This window comes from Anabas testudineus, chromosome 7 (assembly GCF_900324465.2).
Source record: "Anabas testudineus chromosome 7, fAnaTes1.2, whole genome shotgun sequence".
In the NCBI taxonomy this organism is placed as follows: Eukaryota; Metazoa; Chordata; class Actinopteri; order Anabantiformes; family Anabantidae; genus Anabas; species Anabas testudineus.
This window is the reverse complement of record NC_046616.1, coordinates 16845766-16869452: the sequence shown is the minus strand read 5'-3', so window position 1 is coordinate 16869452 and position 23687 is coordinate 16845766. Positions and strand designations below refer to the sequence as shown.

Genomic DNA, 23687 nt, shown 5'->3' with positions numbered 1-23687 from the left:
TTATGAATTAGATGTCATTATCCAGATCATGTATCCAGATACAGATCACATATTAATATCAGGTGTAAATGGGCCCTAACATTGATTTAGTGTACAAAAGGACCAATTTCTGTTTCAGTGATTTCGCGAGTTTATCCATTCACTGAAACCAATTACAGTAAAACAATTCTAGTGTTTTTTTTTTTTAACTATCATCTCAACTCAGTGCTTCAATGGCTCTTAAGAAAAAAAGTCCATCAGAGTTTTAACAGCAGACTGAGAACCAATCAAGGTGTCAGAGTCAATCTCAGCATGGCTGTGGTGAGAGACTGGAAACCTCTGTTCTTGGAGCACTGGACCTTATCGCAAAGCTATTATCTGTGAAAGTTAATCACATAAACTCCAGAGATTCAACTGCCACAAGTGTCCCTCACTTTACAGTCAAAGGTCTTATTCACCTTCATCCATCAGGCTGACTAATTTTAAAAACAAGCAGGGAGATCCCTACAGTTTGGAAGCAGCAAGAAAATGATGAAGAAGGCAAAACATGGTGGGAATACTAAAGAAGTTCACTCTTTGTCACAGAATCACGTTTTATTTTTAACGTGACATTTGACCTTTTCCTCCACATGGGAAATAAGTGCATCATGCATAGACAGGAGAATAGGTCAGCCACAAGTAAACAAAACGCTACAGACGCTTTCATTTTTTTAAAATCAAATGGAGACAACTAATTTATTCATGTGCTTCTCTCCTTCACTTCCGCAGTCGCATGAGATGGTGTGCTTGTGCGGAAGGGCCATATGAGCAAGGCTGTGGAAAGCTGTTTATGTTGCTGCATGGACAATAAGGAAGCCACTTACACCACAATCACCAGGCCATTCTGTTCTCTTTAGTGGCTTTTTTTTACTGAAATCAGCTTACTTTCTGTGCAGCTCAATGGTGTTTTAGTGGCGACAAAGGACTTAAGTAAAGTGATTTTGTGATTCAGTTGACTCCCATGTGATGAGATCCCATCTGTCCTACCTTTGTCAGTCTTCCCACTCCAAACGCCCTAACAACAACATGCCCATCTCATTCAACTATACAAAGACTCTGAACTTAATTAGTCCAACTTTATTATGAGCAGCCATCTCCAAGTGATGTTGTTTCAGTTATTCAAATGCTATCCAAAGTCCTGAATATGCCGATAATTGATCCGCCTTTGTCCTGTTTAGTTCATTTTGAAGAGCAGGAAGTGGCCAGCATCTTATTCACAATGGATGAGGATGGTCATATTCTCAATGTATCTACTCTACATCAGCAATAATTAGACGTCACAAACAAGAATTTCCTGTGCAGCAAACTTGATATAACTTAGACCTCTCAGCCACTGTTTTCCACTGATGTCCAAAATCTGCTGAAGCACATCAGTGAGTCACACTGATGATCTCTTGGGGATATCTTCTTTAATTAAGATGAACAAGGATATTATTTAGAGATTTTGAGTAAATCTCATACACTGTGCTGCTGTGTACTCCAAATGTATTTTGTTTGATATTCATATAGAAAATCTTGTCTGATCTTCTTTCTGGCCAACACACAGTTGTAGTTAAAGCAGCATGGCACTTCTGATGAATTGTTGCCTGTCCTGCATCTGACTTCTAGGGCTGTACAGCTCTTTCGGCATCCTACCAAGCTGTGACAAGAGCTCAATCATAACAAAACACGATTGTCTGCCCCTTAGATCAACTCTTTGCTGTCTGACCTTTACAACCTCTCCAAACATCGCAGAGAGACAGTGCATCTTCATCCTCGCCTGTGGTCAATTAGGTTGGTGGAACAAATGACTCTGTCAGTGCTGCTTTTTACTGTAAACAATGGCTGTGTTGTCGTCCCAGGAGTCCACAGACTTGTTGTTGAAGTGATACAATATGGTCCAAATTCAGATGGAATGACAATAACTGTTGGAAATGGCAGCGAGCATCAACTGAGCACAACCACTTTAGCAAAGATAACGCTGAAGAGTAATAGCTGTGACCTCACAGAATGTGCTTTTCTTTGACCGTAACATAATGAAAACAATGTTATTAGTACTGATACAGGTGCATCTCTCACAGAATTGACAGCAAATGAAGATGAGTAGTATTGTTTTCTGGCTGCAGCCTCACCAAAACTGACAGCGCAGACAGGACCTTCCTGTCTGCTGTCTCCTGGGAATAGGTCAATAGGGAGAATCACCACCTGCTGCAGCAGTCACATATCTAAAGGGGGTTCCTCTGTGATTCGATTGACTATCCAGGTGGCCTTTCCAAGCATGAGACAAGCTGGACAAGCTGAAGTGTGTGGTATCCTGAGATAATGCAAATCCTCCTCCATGTATGTGTGTATAGGATGATTCTGTTTGAAATCAATGGTAAAATCAAGCAAAGCCATACAGACATACCTGATTATTCTGATTGTGAGGTTCATTTTGATTTGATTTCACACGGAAGCCTTTTCTGTCATCTCTCAGCTCACTTGGCCTGAGCCCCCTTCACCTCTATGTGTGACGTACACTTGGGATACGTCTGCTACCTTGAGGTGAGGGAGTGGAAAACATTGTTGCCGATCTGATGTCAGATCTTGAATCAATGTGTTGCTCATCCAGCCCGACAATCACACTGCTTCCCTCATTGACCACTACGGCAGATATAAATAGCTGCACGAACTCTGCTCTCCAAAGATGTAATCAAACTCCTCAAATCCTTAGCATGTCTCTCCCTAAAGTCCATCTTCCGACTAAAAACAGGTGAGAGAAGGGTGAGTGCACGTGTAGCATACGTGTTTGTTTGCTTCTTCTTAATATGCTTATAGAAGAGAACAAGAGGAAAAAAGCAAAGCAGAGTAAACAGAGTACCTTCTGCTGATAACTTGCCCCAGTGTGTGTTCGAACACAATAAGTAGACAGAGGACCAACCATGTGTTTACTTCTTACATCCTGTGCTTGCTTTGTTCCATTCTCAGTTTGAAAGACCACGATTTTGCTTTCAAGTCAATTCAAGAATTTAGACAGTCAAGTCCAAGCCAAGTCCCAAATTGTTGCTTTTATGATGACACAAGCACACTTCACTCATCAAATCTTATCAGGAGTTGAGCAAAAAAAAAAAAAAAAAAGCTTAAAGGAGATTTTTAAAAGTGGACAGTGAGTTTGAAGTTTTACTGTACTGACTGAAATGTATGAATGTAGATTGAGATCACAACAGTCCTAAAAAACACATCTAAAAAATAGCAATAATGGAAGCTTATGACACCTAGGCCTTACCTTTGGTAAGGCCTAGGAAGCATAAGCTTGATAATACTGAATCTTGTCTTTGCCGACTGACTGTGTGACCCCGCAGCCTGAAGTCTACAGCTCTGCTGCTAAAGCTCTGTTTTCCTGCTTGGTTCACACTTTTTATTTTCCAACCTTTTTATTCTGAATCTTCAACTTTACACCTTAGAGAGTAGAAGCAATGTTAGGATTGTTTCAAGCAGCAATGAAGCCAGCCATTTTTATTTATCATTGTTGAAGTGTCTTATGTTGCCCATACTTCCAGTTTTTCATGTGATGTGCAGTTTTGATGGTCTCTGCAGTTAGTACTAGTATAGACTTGAATGCCGAACACAGTTTTTTGCAACATCAAGTGATGGTGTAATTCTCTCTCATCTGGCCCTGCTAAGTCTGTCACTAAGCTCCAGCATGTCCAAAACTGTGCGTAGTGAACTAACACACACCTCCTCCCAGCAATATAACACAATTTTTGGATTTGAATTCTCTTTCTCTCTCACCTTCAAACCAGTAAGTCCTCTTCTTCGAGGACCTTGATTCTCCTGTTTAAAGCATAACTTTCGCTGTATCAGGGGCTTTTCTGATCTCTGGAGTAATTTTTTATATTATTATAAGGTATGGAGGTTCATGAGGTGAGGTTCAGATTGCGACTAAAAGAACAACATTGAGGAAACAAGCACAAAAAATGAGCAACATTCATTCATTGCTGCTCAGAGTATAGTCACTGGTTCAGTCATCTGTTCAGGCCCCCTCACCGTAAATCCCAGCTGGCACCAGGAAGAGTTGGTGAGTGCAGCTTCAAAAGTTATGACTTAATTGATTGTTAAATCACAGGGGGTGAGATTTTTCAAGCTGATAGATTGTATTTGCCCGTTTCGCAACAACCAGCCCATTTAACCAAAGTGCACAAAACAGAATGAAAGAGGGAAATGTGATACTACCCAGCTCTTATTTTGACAGATACATATAAAAGACCCATCGTGTTTCTGATGAGCCATTGCTGAAAATATAGTTTAAGTATTTTTTCTCAGAGCATGTGCAATAAATATCATTTAACTACTCCCCCCGTGCAGAGGAAGATGACAGTGAGGAACAGCATTTGAATGTGGCATTTAAATTTGGCGATAGATATGCTTTGCAACTGCCTACCTTTTTCCCCAATTAGATTAAGTAAGCTGATGAATGTTCAGGGTGGGACATTGGAGAAGGACTAAGTGTGTGTGTGTGTGTGTGTGTGTGAGAGAGAGAGAGAGAGAGAGAGAGAGAGATCCCCCTTTGATTACCTACACAAGATGGATAGTTTTCAGGTGATGACTAAAAACTTCACTGACAGCGATGCACGGAGCGCTCACTGCTATTCGGTTACATCCTCGCACATTCCCACACAGGCGCTGAGGACCACAAAGAGATGAAAATACTGCCGAGTGATTCTAACTCAAGCACCTCTCCGAGATGCATGTGAATGTTCGGAGGGTCGTATTGCCTCGCGAAGGATAATTTAGTGCTGTAGTGCTCTACAGTTGGAAAGTCTAAACCTCTGTAATATCTGGAGGCTCATAAGTTATGAAAACTATGATGAGTGGCTGAAAGCATAGAGACCTGGACTAATAAACTGCTGCCAAAACATAAATGTGATCATGGACAAGAATATGAAAGTCTTGATTAATGTGCCCCATACCAAGATTTAGCACAGTCTCTTTTTCTCAATCAAATAAAACTGTTACACAAGACTACGTGCAGAGTCTCAGACATCTTGTCTGTCTATACTGTTTCTAAACCAGTGATCAGTAAAACCACACTCATACAGATGTTTATAGTTGCTTGTTAACAAATGCAGCAGATGCGGAGCAATATTAGTCTTTATACTGGGATGTATTTCTGGCCATTTAATGATAATTGATAATTCTCGGTGGATTCATGAGAATAATGTTTTTAGTAACCAAGTGATACACTGCTGATAGGAGCATATTTGTTAGAGCTCCTTTAAAGCACTTAGAGAACGTACATTATATGACACATGGCTGGAAAAACTGAAACATGGTTACCTATACTGGCAACAGATTGAGAGCCTGGTTTCAGACCTCCGAACCACTGCCCACGTCTCATCATTTTCTCAGCAGTACAAACTGTTATTCTGTTGAATGGTCAAGTGAAATAGGATTGAATTCAACAATTCAGTCTGGTTATCAGGCTGACAGGTTGACATGATTTAGTTGTTATTATAAAATTGAGGGTTTAGGACTCAATTATAGAAAAAAACAGGCTTGATAAGATAGAGATTTTTATCTGCAGTGCTCTCATTAGGAACTCTTTGTGGGACTTTTCTCCGTGAAGCATTTTCCTTTTTCATCACTCCTAAAGAATGAAATATTTAAAATCTCACATCTGCCATTTCAGCCGGGCAAGAGACTGAAAGATCAGCTCAATCTACCATGATTATAACCGGTCCCAGACACGACCTGACCATGACGGAGGAGTGCGAAGACGAGGGAGGACAGACGCAGAGGAAAAGAGGGGGAGCATGATGATAAGTGAGCTGTAGTATGTGGTAGTAGTGCACTAATCATGGTCTCCGGCTGAAGAAACACACAGGCGCCTCACGGGTTATTGAGAGATAATGGGATTCTCAGGGCAACAGACACAGCTAAAGACAGAGATGAAATTTCAAAATAAATAATGCAAAATCCTCTTTCTCTCCTGCTGCGCGTGTGTGTGTCTCTGTGCGTATTTGTGCCTGAGTCTGTACATGTGTGTTTATGCTGTGACTCTCGACTAAATGTTCTGTGTGATGACAAATGAGGACATAAGGCAGTGGTAAATACAGGAACAGCAACAACCCCAGCTTCAGAGTTTGAGCTCTGATTTTAGAAAAAGAAAAATACTTATGAGAAAAAGAATAGGTACATTTAAAAAAATAAATACATATGTATCTGATTTCAGACAACAGCTACTGCCTATTGAGAAAAGAACAAAACTTTTGTACATTTTTATGAAAAAGAATAGATAGCTTAAAGATGAATATCTTACTGTGGGAAGAGCTTTGCTTCACTTCTGTTAAAATGCACAGATCCTGCTTTGAAAGGTGGTTTTCTTAACATTTGTAGATTTATCACATTGATGACACACAGTAAGCTGTGTGACAAATACGGTTTCGCTTGATATCACAACCTTTTTTTGTGGCTGTTTTGCAGGTCAAAGCTTATTCACCAATAACTCCAATCATTCAACTGCATCTTTTCACAGTAAGACAGTGAGAAACCACTCACAGAACCATGAACAATGAATGATCATAAACTATTTCAGAAGGAGAGAACTGCCACCGAGAAGCTTTCTTTGAATTTCTGCATGATATTAACATGCACGAAAAAAAAACAAGCTGGTTCCTAAGACTGAGTCTGTCTTACTGTGACACACACACACACACTTCCAGCCAGACATCTCCACCAGTGCACCCTGTAAGCTGTCACTCCTCTCCCACCGCAGTGACCCCTGTCAGACCAGTGTCACTTTTGGGGGACAGGGTTATCACACCATCCACACACACTCGCTTTTCCAGTTGTTTATTTATTTGTTTGTGTCGCTCCGCTTTCTGGTGTCTGCCTTCATCCTGTCTGTCTTCTACTCTCCGGTCCTAACGCGTCACTGCTGTCACGGTCACGTCGTCTCTTTAAACTTTCCGGCTCTGACTTTCTGCCTACAAACACAGAGGTGTTTGGTTTCTCCTATCTACAGATCTGATCTCTACTTTCAGTGAGTTACACTGAACTTTGTGGGGAAATTTTTTTTTTATCTTCTTTTCTGAACTCATCTGTTGCTGTGCAACCAAGACATCCTTCATTCTCAGCATTGAAAGAAATACTAGAGCGTTATTAAGCAGTAAGTCATGAGATGCTGCGCTTCAATGAGATTTCAGAACTGCATTGTTCACCGCTGTGGTTCATGGGTTATTGCAGTGTGGTTCTTCAACAGAACAACGTTAGCTGCATTGTTGCCAAACCTGCTACACCATGCTGCATAACTGTTAAATACTTAAAGGAAACAGGACAGTAAACCTGCTTAAATAAGTTTACTTATACTAACATATACGTATGTATACATGTATGTGTTGTGTTAATCTGAATACATGTGCAGGGTGACACGTAGCCATGGATTGCAGAAACTTCCTCTACACGCTAAAGAAGTTTGCCACAACTGTAAAAGAGATACTGTACATGTATAATTAACACCAGCAAGAGTAAACAGAGCACAAAGGCTAATGAGTCTTGTTATTTTCTCCCACTGCACTGAGTGTATACTTAACCTGTCTTGTTTCAAAGAAGATGAGGTACATGATGCTGACTGGAATACTAATTCCCACTTTTGAAAGACTCTGATAGCAAGTTTGTGTGTGCAGGATGAGTGAGAGTGATCAAGAGAAAGGAGCGTGTATTTTAATCACAGTCTTACAGTGACAAAGGGAAAAAAGTGACAACGTAAATGCTGGAGCACCTGCAGCAATCATCCCTCATCCTGAGTATGAGGAAGCCACACACGCTCGGAACACGTTCCGCATGACTTTCACTTGTTGAAGCACATGTTGGCCTTTAAAACTGTTTTAAATCCTGCACACACATTCTCATGGGCAATTAATTGGGTTCTTTGGACATGCCATTACACACTCGCCCTAATGGGAGGGAGGGGAGGTACATGACAGATGTAACAGGGTGGCTTCCCATACAGATCAGACATGTCTGACTTGGGCCAGTGCCATTTTCTCTGTTAGTCTGAAGCGATGCAGTGCAGAAAGAAATAACTAATAGGCAGTGAATGTGGTCTTTATTCTTTATGTGGATGCTCCTTCACACTGCTACTGAGTTGAATTGACGACAGAAACCTTTCTTAGTTGGTGCAGTCTAAAAAAATAATGATTTTTACCACAAAATTATGTATTATATAACTATATTCCACAGTTTTTCACTGCATGCAGTGTGAAAGCAATTAATTAATAACGCATTATATCATTAATCATACCAAGACTGAGTGATAGTGAACAAGAACAAACTATAAGAACAGATAATTTAATACAGTACAGGCAGTTTTTAGGAGGTTCTGATTAAACATGGGACTTACAGTGCACAGTGCCATATATCATGCAGTTTATGGGCCCACATCTCCCAAAAATATTTATTTTCTTAGCAGGAATCCAGCCAGTTCCTCACAAAAATCCACACTGATGACCAAGGCCAGCTCAGTCGTGACAACACACCAACTACCACTGACCTGATGTCCAGCTGAGGCGAAAGCTGTGTGTTTACATCCACTTCCACGTCACTGTGTGTCCTTGTGGAGGTCTCAAGTTGATACTGACACAAAACACCTCCTTCTGCACAGAAATAGACAGTTGGAAATAAATCTTTTTTAGATGGCATACATCTGTATACACCTCGAAGGCTCAGAAAATCAAATCACAGCTATGTGGATTAAAGAAAAATTGAGTTGTTGTGTTTGTGTGAACTGATCCTTGGGATGTTATTTACTGCGCCATCTCTCCTCACCTGCAGATCAACTGCAGCTGCATGAAGCAGCAACTTTACATTAGCACACAAGGTATGTAAATATGAATTTAGAAGATGCTTTATTGGAATGATGTAGCCTAAACAATCATGGAGTCTTGAGATTTAATTAGTCACTGTGGAAATAGTGTCAGTAAAGATCTGGAAAGTATGAGACTGATGCAGAACAATATGGTGGTGTAAGAACTTTAAATCTACTTAACATAAATTAAAGTAACAACAAAGAGGCTATGCTTGAGAATTTTCAACAATGAAAAGTGCCAAGTCGAAATCATTTACTCTTGTTAGATCCACCACTGATACATACAACTGTGTTGCGTCGTGACCGGAAAGTGCATTATTTGCACATAGAAAGAGCAGATGGGTTCAGCTCTCCCAGTACGTCCTGTGACCTTAGGGTGTTTATGAAATATATGACTGCATCTCTCTGCAGCCTTTACTAGCGCCCCACGTTTCTGTTACAGTCTCACAACATGTACGTCGTCGAGTGATAAACAGCAATCCAAATCAGCTGCCTGTTTTAAACAGAGCAATTAAAATAAATGAGATGATATTCGTCGCCATTCTGGTGAAATACGATACAATTAAATTAAAGCCGCACCAGGAAGATGAATTATTAATTAGTTCAGATTTTTATGAATGGATTTGATCTTATCCGGTCATCGCAGCTGAGCCAGCTGTCCATCTCACATTCAGACGTTGATTTTGTTTTTCAAACGACAAATTGGGCAGCGGCCCCTACAGGGCGATCATTCACCGCATCCAGTTACGCACGACTTGGTGACATCAATGTGGACGAGGGATCCTGAAAATGAAGCCAGCGTTGGTGTGACGACAGTGTTCCGTAAGTATAAATGCTGAGACGGAAAGTTGTCTGCTCATAATCCTCGTCTTGGCCTTTACGGGTCACCTACTGCTGACAGAGGCTGAGATCAACTATCATCACTGCGCTCAACGGTGACTGGGAACGAGCAGAACTTGGATACTTCTCAGGTGAGTTTGACGCACGTCAGAACAAATACTGACGAAAACCACTAAAGTCAAATACATATTTGACTTTAGTGGTTTTGCTTCATCGTATTGTAGATCACATTTATGCTCCACTATTTAGGTTATTTCAGAGGTTTTCAGACAGCATGACACTACGTTTTGGCCATTTGCTTTCCTTCTGTAAAACAACTTCAATCTACTCCATTTGTTTCCATTGCGGTGCAGTTCAGGTGCAAAAGAAAGACACGTTTCAAGAAAACGTTTTATAACTATAATTGAATCATGTTGCAATTTGCATTGTATAAAAGATGGCCCCTGATAGTTTTACATTTCCTTTCAGAATAATAAGACGTTCTCGACACTCAGTCAAATACACTTACAGCAGTGGAGGAGTGTTTGCAGACTAGTGCACATCAACCACGCTTTGATTTCACTTGACTAATATATCTCCCACCGACCACAAAATATTTCTCCAACAGACGATCAACTAAATTACCATGAAACCGACATGTCTCCTCATCTTGGCTTCTCTCGTGCTCTGCAACTTGGCGCTGTCTGGAGGACAGGGCATCGCTGGTGAGGATGAGGCGGACCACAGGACCATAGACGATATCATACTACAGAGAGCAGAGAGTCTCCTGTTACGGTCCATTCTCAGAAAGATGCAGGATGAAGACGACAGAAACGGTGCGTAAAATTACAATGTTATAGATGAATTTTTACTGGCGACCCAGAACCACTGAGCTGATGTGTCTCAGGTGTATAATAATAGTGCCAGAGGTTTTGTTTTAAATTTGTCAGCAGTTGTACTTCTACTTTCACGACCTCGATATTTTGGGAAGGGAGTGAAGCGGGAGGTATCTAATATTCTGACTCTGAAAGTCTGTAAAGTGGCAGCATTGATGCTCAGATAAGTTCTGCGCTCCACTTCTGGTAATGCATAAGGAAATCTGATGTTTCCGTAATGTCTCATTTTGGATAATTACGATAACTGTGCTTCAAAACATGCAAAGAATATGGACCGTCAAGTACACATATGCGTAATTTACGCACGGTGTAGAAAGGCTAGGGAAACCCACTTCGCAGTACATGGGCATCCAAGGTCCTCAAGCTCCTTGAAGTAATCTAAACATCATTTTGTTCTTTCCCAGTGGGATTTTCCTCTCAGCCAGAATGGGTGACTAAACGACAACATCCAGGAAAAAGGTACAGCGAAGATTTGGAGAAGAGGCAGCATCCGGGGAGGAGAGAAGAAGACGAGGATGATGAGTACTTGGATGTTCAAAGGAGACAGCACCCGGGGAAACGCGAAGATGAAATGCATTCGTTCACGGAGCTCCAGAAAAGGCAACACCCGGGAAAGCGCACCACGTCCGGACTCATTTCAGACAACCCAGAAATGTTCCTGAGTGAACTTTCTAAGCGACAGCACCCCGGCAAGCGCTATCTGGTGCTGCACAGCAAACGCCAGCACCCAGGTAAGCGTTACTCCGAGGATGAGGATGGCGAGGAGGACTGGGATGTGGAGGGAGACGAAAACCCATCAGAGTTGGAAAAGCGTCAACACCCAGGAAAACGCTTTTTGGATAACTCGAGTCCGGATTTAGGCACAAACAGTCCATGTGATGTTTTGGAGCCTACGAGCTGCAGCAAGGCCAGTCTGCTGCTCGACTTTTTAGATAACATTAACAAGAATCACGCCGAGGAGAAGAGACAACACCCGGGTAAAAGGTTTGCACCCGAGGATGATTTAGAGGAAGGAGAGTAGGTCCAAAACGCGAGCTCTGCTGTGCGTGCACTGCTGTATTGTAAACAAATAAATGTGTAAATTAAGTGACAATGACTTATTAAAAATGAAAAAATAATTTACATCATTTAACCTTTTGTGCCACAGTTTTTCTTTGGCGGGCAGTAACTGTATCATCATCGCGAAACACTTTTTGTTTTTAGAGAGAGAGAGAGCTTGTCCGTAATTGACCTCCAAACTGACCAAATCGTTGTAAATATGTTTTTTTTTTTTCACAAGAGTGCGTGTCTTATTATTAATTATTTAATTATTATTATTGACCCATTGATTAGGATACCTAATAAAATCAAGTTCAAGGGAAGCGTTACTGGCTTTTTGCGATGTTGCCTCTGTGAGGCAACACACACTGGTCAGTACAGTACTAATGCTTGAAGTATGATAGTCTCAATGAAAGTTTACATTAATGCCTAGGAAATCCCTTCATTGACTGATTTGTGTGCTATTCTTTTCTACTTATGTAAAATATAATGAATACCACAGCAAATAAACTGTGTCACTGCTTATTTTTCTAGATATTACTGCATGGACTAAGTTTTATTTACCCAATGTTGGAAATTAAAAGTTGCATTTGATTAAAGTCAGCTACTGCTGTTTTGTCTGACAATAAAAGTATTGGTAAACATGCTTTATTTGCAGTAAATACACACATTTGCTGTACAATTAAAGTCTATTAACTGTTGTTTTAGACTATAGCTATGTCTAATTAGTGTTAAGTCCAATGAAGCAGTGAGCCTACCTAAGTTGCATGTAGAATGATTAATGCAATTCAGTAGCAGAGGGGGTGTCAGGGAGCCTCTTCTCAGTTTAATTGGGTTCAGTCCATCAGATTCACGGGAGCAGCTGTCCACAGGCTTGATCAAAATGCAATTTATTCATCAAAATATGTGAGTTAGAGACAGAGGCCTAATGGTAGTGACGCTCCTCTGAAACACACATGCACAACTTTCAGCTGCATAGGTAATCTTTAGTCTGGAGGAGATGTATAGACCATTAGGCAGGAAAGTGCCAATTACAGTATACAGCATGAACTATAATGCTCCAAAGCCAAGAGATGACACAAAATATGTACCATCCAAAACATGTATAATTTGTGTATATCCTTTCCAACTAAGCACAATATACAGTACATCTTAATAGTATTTCTTTCTCTAGAGCGTCAGAGATGTAGACTAAGCTGCACATGCAGCTATATAAACTATAAACCACAACTGAAACAATTATTTAATAACTTTCATTCACCATCACTGAGTCTCAAGCACTCACCTTAAGGCTCTCATTTGCTGTCCATCAGTCGTTCCATGCCAAGTGAGGCACAGTGAACCTGCGGTCCATGAAGCAGTTCCCCACATTGCACAACAGCCTTGCAGCTTTCGTTCCTCGTCGCTTGCCGTACGGACTGAATGCTAATCACATGACCAGGCAGGGCTGCTGCTGCTGCTGCTGTTGTCAGAGGGAATCTAAACTGTCACCAGCACAGTTTCTAATATATTTGTAAGTACACATGGTCCACACTGTTGATAGCTCAGCGACTGTTTGTTTTTGTGGAACGGGTAATTATCTGTCCCCTTGATTTAAGTAAATAGATTAGAGAAACGATGGGCTCATAAAAGCGAAGCTGCTGCTAGCATTCTTAAGCTAACGTTACATTATCTGTTCAGGATAACGTCAGTGTTCCCATATTAATAAACAATATGTTTATCCATGGCACAGTTAACGTGCAGACTGTACACACCAAATAAAATACTCGCTTGCAAGTAGCCGAATAAAAGCTATCTAGTAGTCAAGTTTGTGTCTTGCTCTCTTCGTGGGTTGGGTGACGTTATAGCTGCAGATGGACTGAGTGAGCTAGAGAAAAAGCTCTTAGCTAATGTTAATGTTAGCTGGTGTAACGTGTAAAGTCTTTATGTGCATGTGGTAATGAAAGATTAGTCTTACTGCAAAATATTGGATGAGTAACGCTTTTGCAAACTATTAAACTGACTGCTGAATCATTAGCTAAAAGTGAACTTGAGTGTGAGTACATTTGAACATGTTTACTTCACTAATAAGATTAATATTACACCGTAATTAAGTGAATCTGCTCATGTGTAACAACCAACTATGTTTTAGTATTCAAAACAATCAGTTTATTATATTTCAGCTTCACAATCTTCTAAAATTGAGTTACAGATCATCTGTGATTGTTGTTTAATCCATGCAGCCACAGTCTGTTTTGTTCTTCTCTTCAGTGTCCCAGAAGATTCTCTGGCATGATGGAGCTAACATGAGGTGGGCTGGACGCCCCGTGACATGTGTGGCAAAGCAGGAAGCTCGTACCTTGCATCTTTTTTTCAACATCGCAGCCAACTTCTATCATGGCTTCCAGCTATCCTCCTCCCTTTGAGGGCACAGGGGAAGTGAAGGAGGGCTTTCTTTGCCCACTCTGCCTGAAAGACCTTCAGTCATTCTATCAACTCCAAGACCACTATGAAGAGGAGCACTCTGGGGATGATCGCCACGTTAGAGGACAGCTCAAAAGTGAGTGACTTTTGTTTATTAAACTAGTTGACCCCCACACACTCTGCCATTTAAGTCTTTTCATGTTCTCACTCAAAACAGAGTCTAAAATTGCTAAATTGCTTACTAGCATTGATATAAACTAAGTCACTGAACTCCACTGCAGTTTGTCCTTTACCTCCAATTATTCTGTGCACAGGTTTGGTTCAGAAGGCAAAGAAAGCTAAAGACAAGCTGTTAAAGAGGGATGGAGACGACAGACCAGATACTGGCACTTATGAGTCCTTCTACTATGGAGGTGTGGACCCATACATGTGGGAGCCTCAGGAACTGGGTGAGCACTGACAAGTACTGCTACAAAATTTCTACAGGTTTCTCAGGTCTTAAATTATATAATAGATCAGTAATTGTCCTCTTTTCTTTTGTAGGGGCAACAAAAAGTCACCTGGACCTGTTTAAAAAACACCGGGCAGCCAGGATAGATCACTATGTCATTGAGGTCAACAAGCTAATAATTAGACTAGAAAAGGTGCGTCTACAATAGCATATCACAACTCATTCAAATCGTAATTTTTTTCCTGCTGTTGTTAAGAGTAGACTTGACATCGACATAGTGGTGCCAGGCATTTACCATTTCTAAACTGTCCTTTCAGTTGACATCTTTTGACAGGACCAACTCAGATGCTGCCAAAATCAGAGGTTTGTCTGTCTTTTTTTATTATAGATTCTATATTAATTGTCACTGTGTTACTTAATGTCATAAACTGATGTCCGTTCATTGTCTTTTTGTAGCCATTGAGAAGTCTGTGGTGTCATGGGTCAGTGACTCAGATGTCCCGTTCTGCCCTGACTGTGGAAACAAGTTCAACATCCGGAACAGACGGCATCACTGTCGCCTCTGTGGATCCATCATGTGTCGGAAGTGCATGGAATTTGTTCCCTTACCTCTAGCCCGTATGTATAAACAAAACTCAAAAAAATCAAATATCCACTGTATGTTGGATCCAAGCCTCGGTTTTCCTGTATATGTGTCATTGCTGTGAAATGTTTTTTGTCCATTTACAGAAAAGCTGATTAATGGGACACGCGAGGCCCTGTGTGTACCTGGAAGCCCTGGTCAGTCAACGTTTCTTCCAGCAGGAGGTGGCAGCAGTGGGATGGGATCCAGGAGAGGCAGCATCAGCAGCCTGAGCAGTGTGACTTCCATGCTGGAGGAAAAGGATGACGAGAAGATCCGCTGCTGCCACCACTGCATGGACACACTGCTGAAGAGACAGCAGAAGTTGGAAGAGAAAGACCACGTGCCTGATGTAGTGAAACTTTATGAGGTTGGTAAAATAAGTGAGATGAAATGAGTCATTTCAGATTTCACAATTTCCAGTTTCTAACAGAAGTGGAGTTCTGTGTTTTTTTTTAAGCTGTCCCGAGTTGTTTTGTTGAATTCTTCCTAGCATTCAGTGTTTTCCTTTTGAGGTTTCCTGTTGTTCACTCTCTCATACCCTGTTTTCCTGTCAGAGGCTAAGGATGTGCATGGAGAAGGTAGATGAAAAAGCTCCAGAATACATCAGAATGGCTGAGTCTCTTAAGTAAGCCTCATTAAAAAATAGGAATTTAAGCCATATTTCTGATATGATATAGAAATGTTTAGAGAGTTTTTCATTGCTTACTGTTATTGCTTTATACTTCTACAGTGCTGGAGAAACCACATACAATCTTGACACTGCTGGTGGACTGAGACTGGAAGTACAGAAATACTACGAACTAATCGATGCTCTAAGGTAGATGTTAGTCCCAGATGTCAGTTTGTCAAACACTGAATTTTTCAAGATCAAACAGAGTTTTGTGTTGTTTTCTTAGCAAGAGGATTTTAACGCTGGGATTGAAAGATGATCCACCACCACATCCAAAGGCACTCCAGCTGCAGAAGATGGTTCGATATACAGCTACGCTATTTGTCCAGGTGAGACAAGTTCAACATCAAACAAGATGATACCCTGCATTCAGATTAAATATACATAGACATGGGAACTACAAATAAAATCATTTCAGCTATACCAAGGTCATAGATCATGCTTTTAAGTAATAAATAAGTAAACTGTTATGTTAGTATAATCCCTTTCTACAAGCTGATAAAACACAGCTCCGTGTATAATAACTCAGAGAAACACTTTAAAAAGTATATCCCCTCATGGAAACCTCTGGGAATCCTTTCCCCTGAGTTAATTATTGTCTTTGTGTTCTTCCTGGTTTAGGAGAAGTTGTTAGGTCTCATGTCTTTACCCACTAAGGAGAAATATGAAGAGCTGAAAGAACAGAGGAAACAGGAACAAGAGAAGAGACTCCAGCAAGAAAGACTGGTGAGATTATGAACTGATACTTCTCCAATGATTTGTAATTTGTCACAAAGTCATTAAATTTGTCTACTATATATATGTGTTCCTGCTCAACAGGCAGCGCAGGAGGCGCTGAAGAGGAGGCAGGAATCTGAGAGAAACCGTCCGCCTATCAGCGCCAACGGAGAGCTGCCACAGCGGCCTACAGCACCACGCATAACCAAAGCTGGTGGTTGGCTGCCCTCTGCAGACTCCACTCATGTACGCAGCGAGCTGGAAGACCCCCTCCTGCAGCAGATTGAGAACATTCAGTCGTTCCTCCGTCAGGCGCGGGATGCCAAGAGAACAGACGAGGTAGCCATGTTGGAGGAGAACCTGCGTCAGCTGCAGGATGAATACGACCAGCAGCAGACCAGCCTGGCTATCGCTCTCTCCCAAAAGCTGGCTGACGAGCAGAGCCTGCAGCAGGGTGAGCTCCATCGCCTGGAGGCCCGGGAAAGGGAGGAGAGGGAGCGTCTGGGTCAAACTGTGGAATTAACCCAGCCTTCCTTCACCTGGGAGAGGTCACTGGATATCAGCACGACAGAGGGCTTCCAGGAAGAAGACGACACTGCAGCAGAGGATCTGACTCCTAAAGCTGAGAGGAGCCCGTCTTCTGTAAGAGCGTTTCCTGCTCTCACAAGCCAAGAGGAGTCACCTCCTAGGTTGAGAAGCTTAGGGGGGCACATAACTCCCCCCGGTGTTGAAGGACAGAATAGCACCTCTCTTAATCCTTTTGATGAGGAGGAATCTACTCCCCTTGAGGAGGATCCATCCAATCCTTTCTTTGAGGAAATCAAGAAGGAACACAAAGAAGTAGCCAATGGGAAGAAGGAATACAACCCCTTTGATGAGAATGAAGATGTTGAGGGGGACCAACAGGCTGAGACTGTACCTAGCAACCCCTTTGAGGAGGAGGATGACTCTGATGCAGGTAACCCTTTCATGGAGGCCTCTGGGAATTCTCCAGAAGCCTCGACCAACCCCTTTGATGGGGATGATGATGATGACGAGAATTTGCCCGATTTGGACATGATAGAGGAAGAACTGCTGCTGCAGCAGATTGACAACATTAGGGCCTACATTTTCGATGCCAAGCTCAGCAGTCGTCTTGACGAAGTAGAGCTCCTGTCAGAAAACTTGAGAGAGCTACAGCACACCCTACAAGAACAAAAGAAAAAGAAGCACTAACATCTTTCCCTCAAAATTCCTCTAATCTGCTACTTACCAAATCGTGCGAGGCTAGCTCACTTTACAAGACCGATGAGCCAACTGGTTTTAGTTTGGATGAGGTCTGCACAGATAGGAAGATAAGTTTAGTCCTAAAATGAAAAAATGTACTAGACTCGCGACTCCTTAATTTCTAAACATATTGCTAAACCACTTCCCTCTGTAGGGCGGGTGAGGGCTAGAGCTATGCCAGCATGCACAATTTTTAAGCACTGCAAGTAAAAATCAATTTGTACATGCAGAGGAAGAACCCTCTTGTTTCAGTAGAAGATAGAAGGATACTACTTAAACACTTTTAATGCGACAGACGTGATGGTTCTCTGAGTCTTTGGTCTCCAGGACTCCAGAACAAGTTAGAGCCATGGGAGCAACTGATTAATGCACAAAATCTATGGTTAAATAATAAATATTTCAAGGGTTTTTTTATGTTGCTGAATGAAAGAGTCCTATATCACATCTGGCATAACACTCAGAAGTGGGAGTTAAAGAAAAGGATACAAATCAATGCCGCAGAAACTAAAACACTGCCTTTTTTGATTCTGTACATGTTTTTGTCACAGGCTAGTGTCTACATTACCCACAATGCAACTCGACTTCTAGCAGTCATAGTGCTGACTGTTATGCACTAAAATAGGCTCGACCCTCTTTAGGCAGAGATGAGGAGCAGGCGGCAGACATCAGGTAATCTCTGTAGTGCGCCACTTCCTCTGAAGCACAGAAGACTGTTAACAACTCTTTTCATATGCGTATCACTACTCTCTAACTCACGTAACGTTCAAATCAGTGGAGTAATTCCACTCATGTTATTAGGCCAAACATCAGTTGTCTGCTCTTCTTTTAATTTGACAGCAAAGAGCTGAACTTTGCATAACTTGGTTGACCGGGCAGTTAACTGTTCTCAGACCAAATGACCATCTGAGCATTAGTAAGGAACAGCAGAGGGAAATAGTCACATTTGAGCAGTCTAGTGATTGAAGGAAAGAGAAAATTACTATTTTATTAATACACCACTTGCGCTGTTTGTCATTGCAGCGTCTATGACATTCCTATAGATAAGTAGTGGGAATTAAAGGCACATTACACAAAAATCAAGCCATTTCTGTTGCTTGCCATTCGAAAGCTTTTAATCATTAACCACACTGCTGACGGGTACTTGAGCAATACAATATCAGTATAAGAATTTGAATTAGTACATGTTCTAACAGCTAGTTTCTTTCAGCAAATGTGTTAACATTTTTTTGTTCGTTCTGTCAGTGTCATGGTTGAATTTGAGACTTTTATCTGAACAGCTCCAGCTTAAATGCTCTAGTGGGCAAGAGCCAACAAAATGTTTCCTTCGTCCTTCTGTGTGACCGCTACAGGTTGTGATCTTATTGTTTACAGTGGAACTACTGATCCAACTACTGAGCACTTGGGTTGCATGATTTATGTGTCCGTGTGTCTTTGATGAAGTGCTGTTTGACGCTGATCCCTACAGATATATCGAGCTAGTGGCTGTTATCTAGCATGTTATCTGTTCAGTAGCTTCATAGTCATCCGCAGTTATAGTCCTTTCATAGTGCAGACAACCAGCTCACCCAGCACTCACAATGTACATACTAAACACTATTTGCCGGAGCACATTGCAGGCAACTTCAAGTCAAGAGATAAGACACCAGAACTGAGATCCTGCTGTCTACAGAAATTGTTTGCAAAGTTCTACTAACAATTTACATATATTTACACTACATAAATGCCAGCAAGTATTATTACTCACTGTGCTGCTATGTCTGTCCCTACATGAATCTGTCCAGTGCTTTCCTGTCAGTCAGAATGTCCACATTTCTCTTCATAGACATAACAGTATTTTGTGTCATCATCTGATCTCACAGGAGATTTTAAGCAAAACATTATGACACTAAATGTTTTGTGACAGTGTAAATAACTTGTAGAGGTTCTTTTGTGATAACACTTGATTTTAGCATTGGAAGAAATTTGAGTAAAACCTCTGCATTGCACAGAAATTACAAATTAAAGCTTAGACATTTAGACACACAGACATTAGTTTATTAACATTGGAAATTCAGCATTCATCTCAGCATCAATAAAAACTGTTGTCTACAAAATAACAAGGTTGTATTTCTCCTTTTTTCCTACATGTGGTGAACTCTCATAGTAAAAGATTGTGTTTTCTTTGGATTTTCCTGATTTACATGTAGTAAAAAAAGGAGTCGGGTTACTATGTCCACACAGGCAAAGATCGGCTTTATTTGAATGTTTACAATTCAGTATTCGGCTCTGAGCTGACACTGTGACAGATGTAAACTGCAAATGGTTGTAATGATAGTTCAAACATGTACAAAGTGGCCCATACTATTGACAGCCCAGACACTTGTTGTTCAGGCTGGATTCACGGCAGAATGGAGGGTAATCTGACGCCTCGTATAGTGGGTCATTCAGTTTGGTATATTACAACAAAATTGTGGGAGTCCTTTTGTGTTATCGTACAAATAAAATATAACAATATAATAATATTGTCCTGTAAATCAACACAACAATAGTCTCCTCTCTTTCTCAGCCTTTCACTCCTGTGACGCTGCCATCTTGGCTCGATATTTGCCTGTCATCTCCTTGGGCAGCGGCCTGGTGCCAGGACATGGCACTTGGCCCTCCACCTCACAAATACATTCCCTCAGACAGTACTTTTTTGGCCCAAAGTTGGCGGGGTTAGAGGCCTGCATCTTGGCTTGGGCCTCAGCTTGTAGCACTTCTCTGTGAGTAGAACGAGATTAAAATGACGACCATAAACAAATTGTCTGGTACCTGGTGGGAATAGTGTTTCAAACAAACATTTGACATAGTAGAAAAGGCACAGGTGTTAGTGACATAATAAATTCCATGTAGCTGCTTCAGATTCAGGGTCCTGGTGCGTTTGTTTACTGTCATGACTTATGGGACAATCAAATAAACTGAACCACTGTTTATGATACTTGTAATATCTGTTCTTTTACTACCGGTACTATGACTCAAACTAATTCAGCGACTTTAAGCTAATTAATAGTTATTTACTGAGTGGATGGATGTTTGACCTTTCAAACCAAACATCTATCACAAAAATACTGCCATATACACGGTATATATATATATATATACCGTAGGCATATCAACTGGCTAAAATGATGTTCTTTATCTGCTCTTCACAGATGAATTACGGCTGCATGATATCAAGTTATTTGCCCCACCCAAGTGAATTAAAAAACTATATCCACATTATTAATGATCTTCAAACACTGTTTTATGTAAATATCTCCTGAATGTGTTATGTTAATGTGACAGCCACTGTTACATAAACATTAATGTCAGTGTTGAGTCTCATATTTGACTTATTTAATATCAACCAACATCTACAAGGTTCACACTGAATATCTTACTCTGATTTGCCCAAAATCTTCCTCACATGTTGTGAGATTTGTTTTTGGTCCTTCCCTTCTACATCCACAAGAACTTGCTCCCCATCATCTGCGGGAGAGACGAGAGATTAGCCCAACTGAAACAACAGATGGAAATTTACACAGAAAGAACAGAAAGCGCACCCAGGTAGAACTTCAGGAATGGTGACGGTGTCATATTTTTGAACATCATTATTTGGACCCACGGGTTTTTGTACTGAATCTGAGGAATATTGAAGAACACAAATTTTCTGCAAAACAGGAAGAGAGTATAAATGTTAAGGATCCATCGTCAAATAATAACAATAACACAGTTTTAGGAAGTAAATTTTAATTCAAAGTCAAGCTTTTCAAAATCCATATTGCTCCTGAGTGGAGCAAACCTTTAATGCACCTTACACTGACCTCTGAACACTGTATTTCTGTGAATGTGTATAAATGCTATGAGTCGTGTTAACATGGTATTGTGTATGTAGAGCTGCTGATGTTTTAACTATTTTAAATTTAAAATGTCTGAACATTAATTGTTAATTTGCTGACAAAAACGTGCTTCTACTGAACAACTTCAGGCACATTTGTAGTCTGAAATTAGCTGTGATAGAGTGTTTCTGAGACATGTCTGCAATGCTTTGCTTTGGTTTTTGTTCCAAGCGGATCAGCAGGTAAATATATATACTGTACTACTATTTGACCTACGTGCTAACCCGCTTTGGCGTTATGTGAATTTATATCAGTAGAAAATGATTATTAAATCGGCCACACATTTCTTTAAGCTAGCTGTAAACTCTGACCTTGCTCCGTCGCTCAGCTCTCCATGTGTGTTGTAATTCACCGTCATGATCTTCACCCTGTTTTTAAAAATGATATCGCCCTTCTGCAGGTAATCCAGCGTCCTCCTGATCGGAAACCTTCCTTTCATAGGCATTTTAAACTACTTTAATATTTACAAAAATACCATTTGAAATAAGCCTGTGTCTGGACTAGAGTCACACGGCAAGAGACGCGTGTTGATGACGTTCAACTCTCCTCGAAGTGCATCCTGGTAGTTGTCGTTTTTACTGAAGCTGCTGTTTGCTTCAACAAACCTGCAGACAAAAATGACACTACTGCTTACATCCTGTCAAAAAAATAAAAAAGAAATAATACAAAAATCTAAAGCTAATACTTAAAATTTAAAAAGGATCAAAAGATGAATATAAGACATTTCTGATTTCATTTGATGGTATTTACATCCATAGACATTAAACAGCACATAGCAACAACACTTTTGAGCAAAAGTATTTGACTATATACTGCACAGCTTCACAGTTAGTCATTGTTTAGACAATTTGAATGCCTTGTAGCTTGATGTAGTTTTCTAAGCTTTTCCTGTACGTACAAAGCTGCACAACAGGGTCAGGACCAGGGTAAGTCCAGTCCACTGATAAAAAAAGTACTGGTGCGGTGCTGCTCAGGATGCTAGTGAGGCAAAGATACAGTACAATGAAATCAGTTTCACTTTAGCAGTAAAACCCAGTTACTGACTAAAACTCAACTTCCATTTTCTGCATGAAGAGACTCAGTCACATAATATTTCATGAATATTTATTTATTTATTTAATAATAATATGTGGCTTCTGAGAAGCCGGCCTCAGAGACTGGAATGCCTACACAGGAGCTCAGTCGTTAATACATTTGCTTTATAACTTCATTGGTGTGAGGTAGAAATGTAGGGTTTTGACAAACTTGAGCAAAACATGAAGGTTATTTGAATTTTGTCAGTGTTTGAAGAAATACATTTTACATGAGCAAAAAAACAAAAACAAAAAAAAAAAACATTTAAACAGTATAAAATTTTAAATATGGGATACTGAAAAAACACTATCTCTTCTATTCTAATATCCTCTAATGTGGGAGCTGCTCGTGGTCATAGTAAATATTTTAAAGCCACAACATTTATATCAATATTTTTAATACAGCATTTATTAAAATGCATTTAAGCAACTTCTTCATGCACTGCAATGCACTATAAAAATTATAACAAAGCTCCTTATTGGGGCAGACAGCGACAAGATTATAAAACCCTGCTTAAAAACAACATGCACTCATTTTAATGAAATGACATGTACAAAGTGAATTTGACACCATCGGCTTCACAAACAGTCTGCGTGGGTTTTAAACCCAAATATTACAACCAACATTTATTTCACAAGACGTGCTCACCATTTGCTTTTTTTACATTCCCATCATTCTTCAGGTTGCATTCATGTTGCTGTGAATGCCTTTTCTTAACCTTCTTATAAGTGGGTGCATATCTCTATATGGCCGTCAAGACATTAACACACTTAACAATGGCCTTCCACTAAGATCTCTCTCTTTTTTTTAAATAAGGGAAACCTGCTCAAAAGTACTTTAAGTACACTTAGTATAAAGCAAGCAAATTTGTGCACAACAAATTAAAGTTTTTAGGAAACATACAAAACACAAAGTTTTAGTCAGCATGAATGCAGAGGAACGCCACAGAAGCTGATTGATGTGCACTTAGTAAAATACAAATGCAAACAC

The 23687-nt window shown here is 40.5% G+C and overlaps 3 protein-coding genes across 4 annotated transcripts; 2 read left to right on the top strand and 1 right to left on the bottom strand.

Moving 5' to 3' along the window:
* The first annotated feature begins 9711 nt into the window (after positions 1 to 9711).
* On the top strand, positions 9712 to 12084 carry trh (thyrotropin-releasing hormone). The gene is made up of 3 exons (XM_026368556.1): positions 9712 to 9813; positions 10290 to 10497; positions 10962 to 12084. The coding sequence occupies exons 2-3, from the start codon at positions 10308 to 10310 to the stop codon at positions 11576 to 11578; spliced, it is 807 nt and encodes a 268-aa protein (XP_026224341.1). The 5' UTR covers positions 9712 to 9813; positions 10290 to 10307; the 3' UTR covers positions 11579 to 12084.
* A 943-nt stretch (positions 12085 to 13027) lies between these two features.
* LOC113167422 (rabenosyn-5) lies at positions 13028 to 17805 on the top strand. Of its 2 annotated transcripts, none has more exons than XM_026368024.1 (12): positions 13028 to 13108; positions 13846 to 14134; positions 14313 to 14447; positions 14542 to 14642; positions 14767 to 14812; positions 14906 to 15067; positions 15179 to 15441; positions 15629 to 15699; positions 15805 to 15891; positions 15971 to 16073; positions 16366 to 16470; positions 16564 to 17805. In XM_026368024.1, exons 2-12 carry the CDS (start codon positions 13972 to 13974, stop codon positions 17674 to 17676), a joined length of 2349 nt encoding a protein of 782 aa, XP_026223809.1. In that variant the 5' UTR covers positions 13028 to 13108; positions 13846 to 13971; the 3' UTR covers positions 17677 to 17805. The 2 variants fall into 2 exon arrangements, with proteins under 2 accessions (XP_026223809.1, XP_026223810.1); XM_026368025.1 differs by having other exon boundaries at positions 13042 to 13108; positions 13824 to 14134.
* A 2133-nt stretch (positions 17806 to 19938) lies between these two features.
* Positions 19939 to 22159, bottom strand: mrps25 (mitochondrial ribosomal protein S25). The gene is made up of 4 exons (XM_026368026.1): positions 21935 to 22159; positions 21288 to 21394; positions 21126 to 21213; positions 19939 to 20466 (listed from the first exon to the last, which is right to left on the bottom strand). The coding sequence occupies exons 1-4, from the start codon at positions 22066 to 22068 to the stop codon at positions 20277 to 20279; spliced, it is 519 nt and encodes a 172-aa protein (XP_026223811.1). The 5' UTR covers positions 22069 to 22159; the 3' UTR covers positions 19939 to 20276.
* Between the last annotated feature and the right edge of the window lie 1528 nt (positions 22160 to 23687).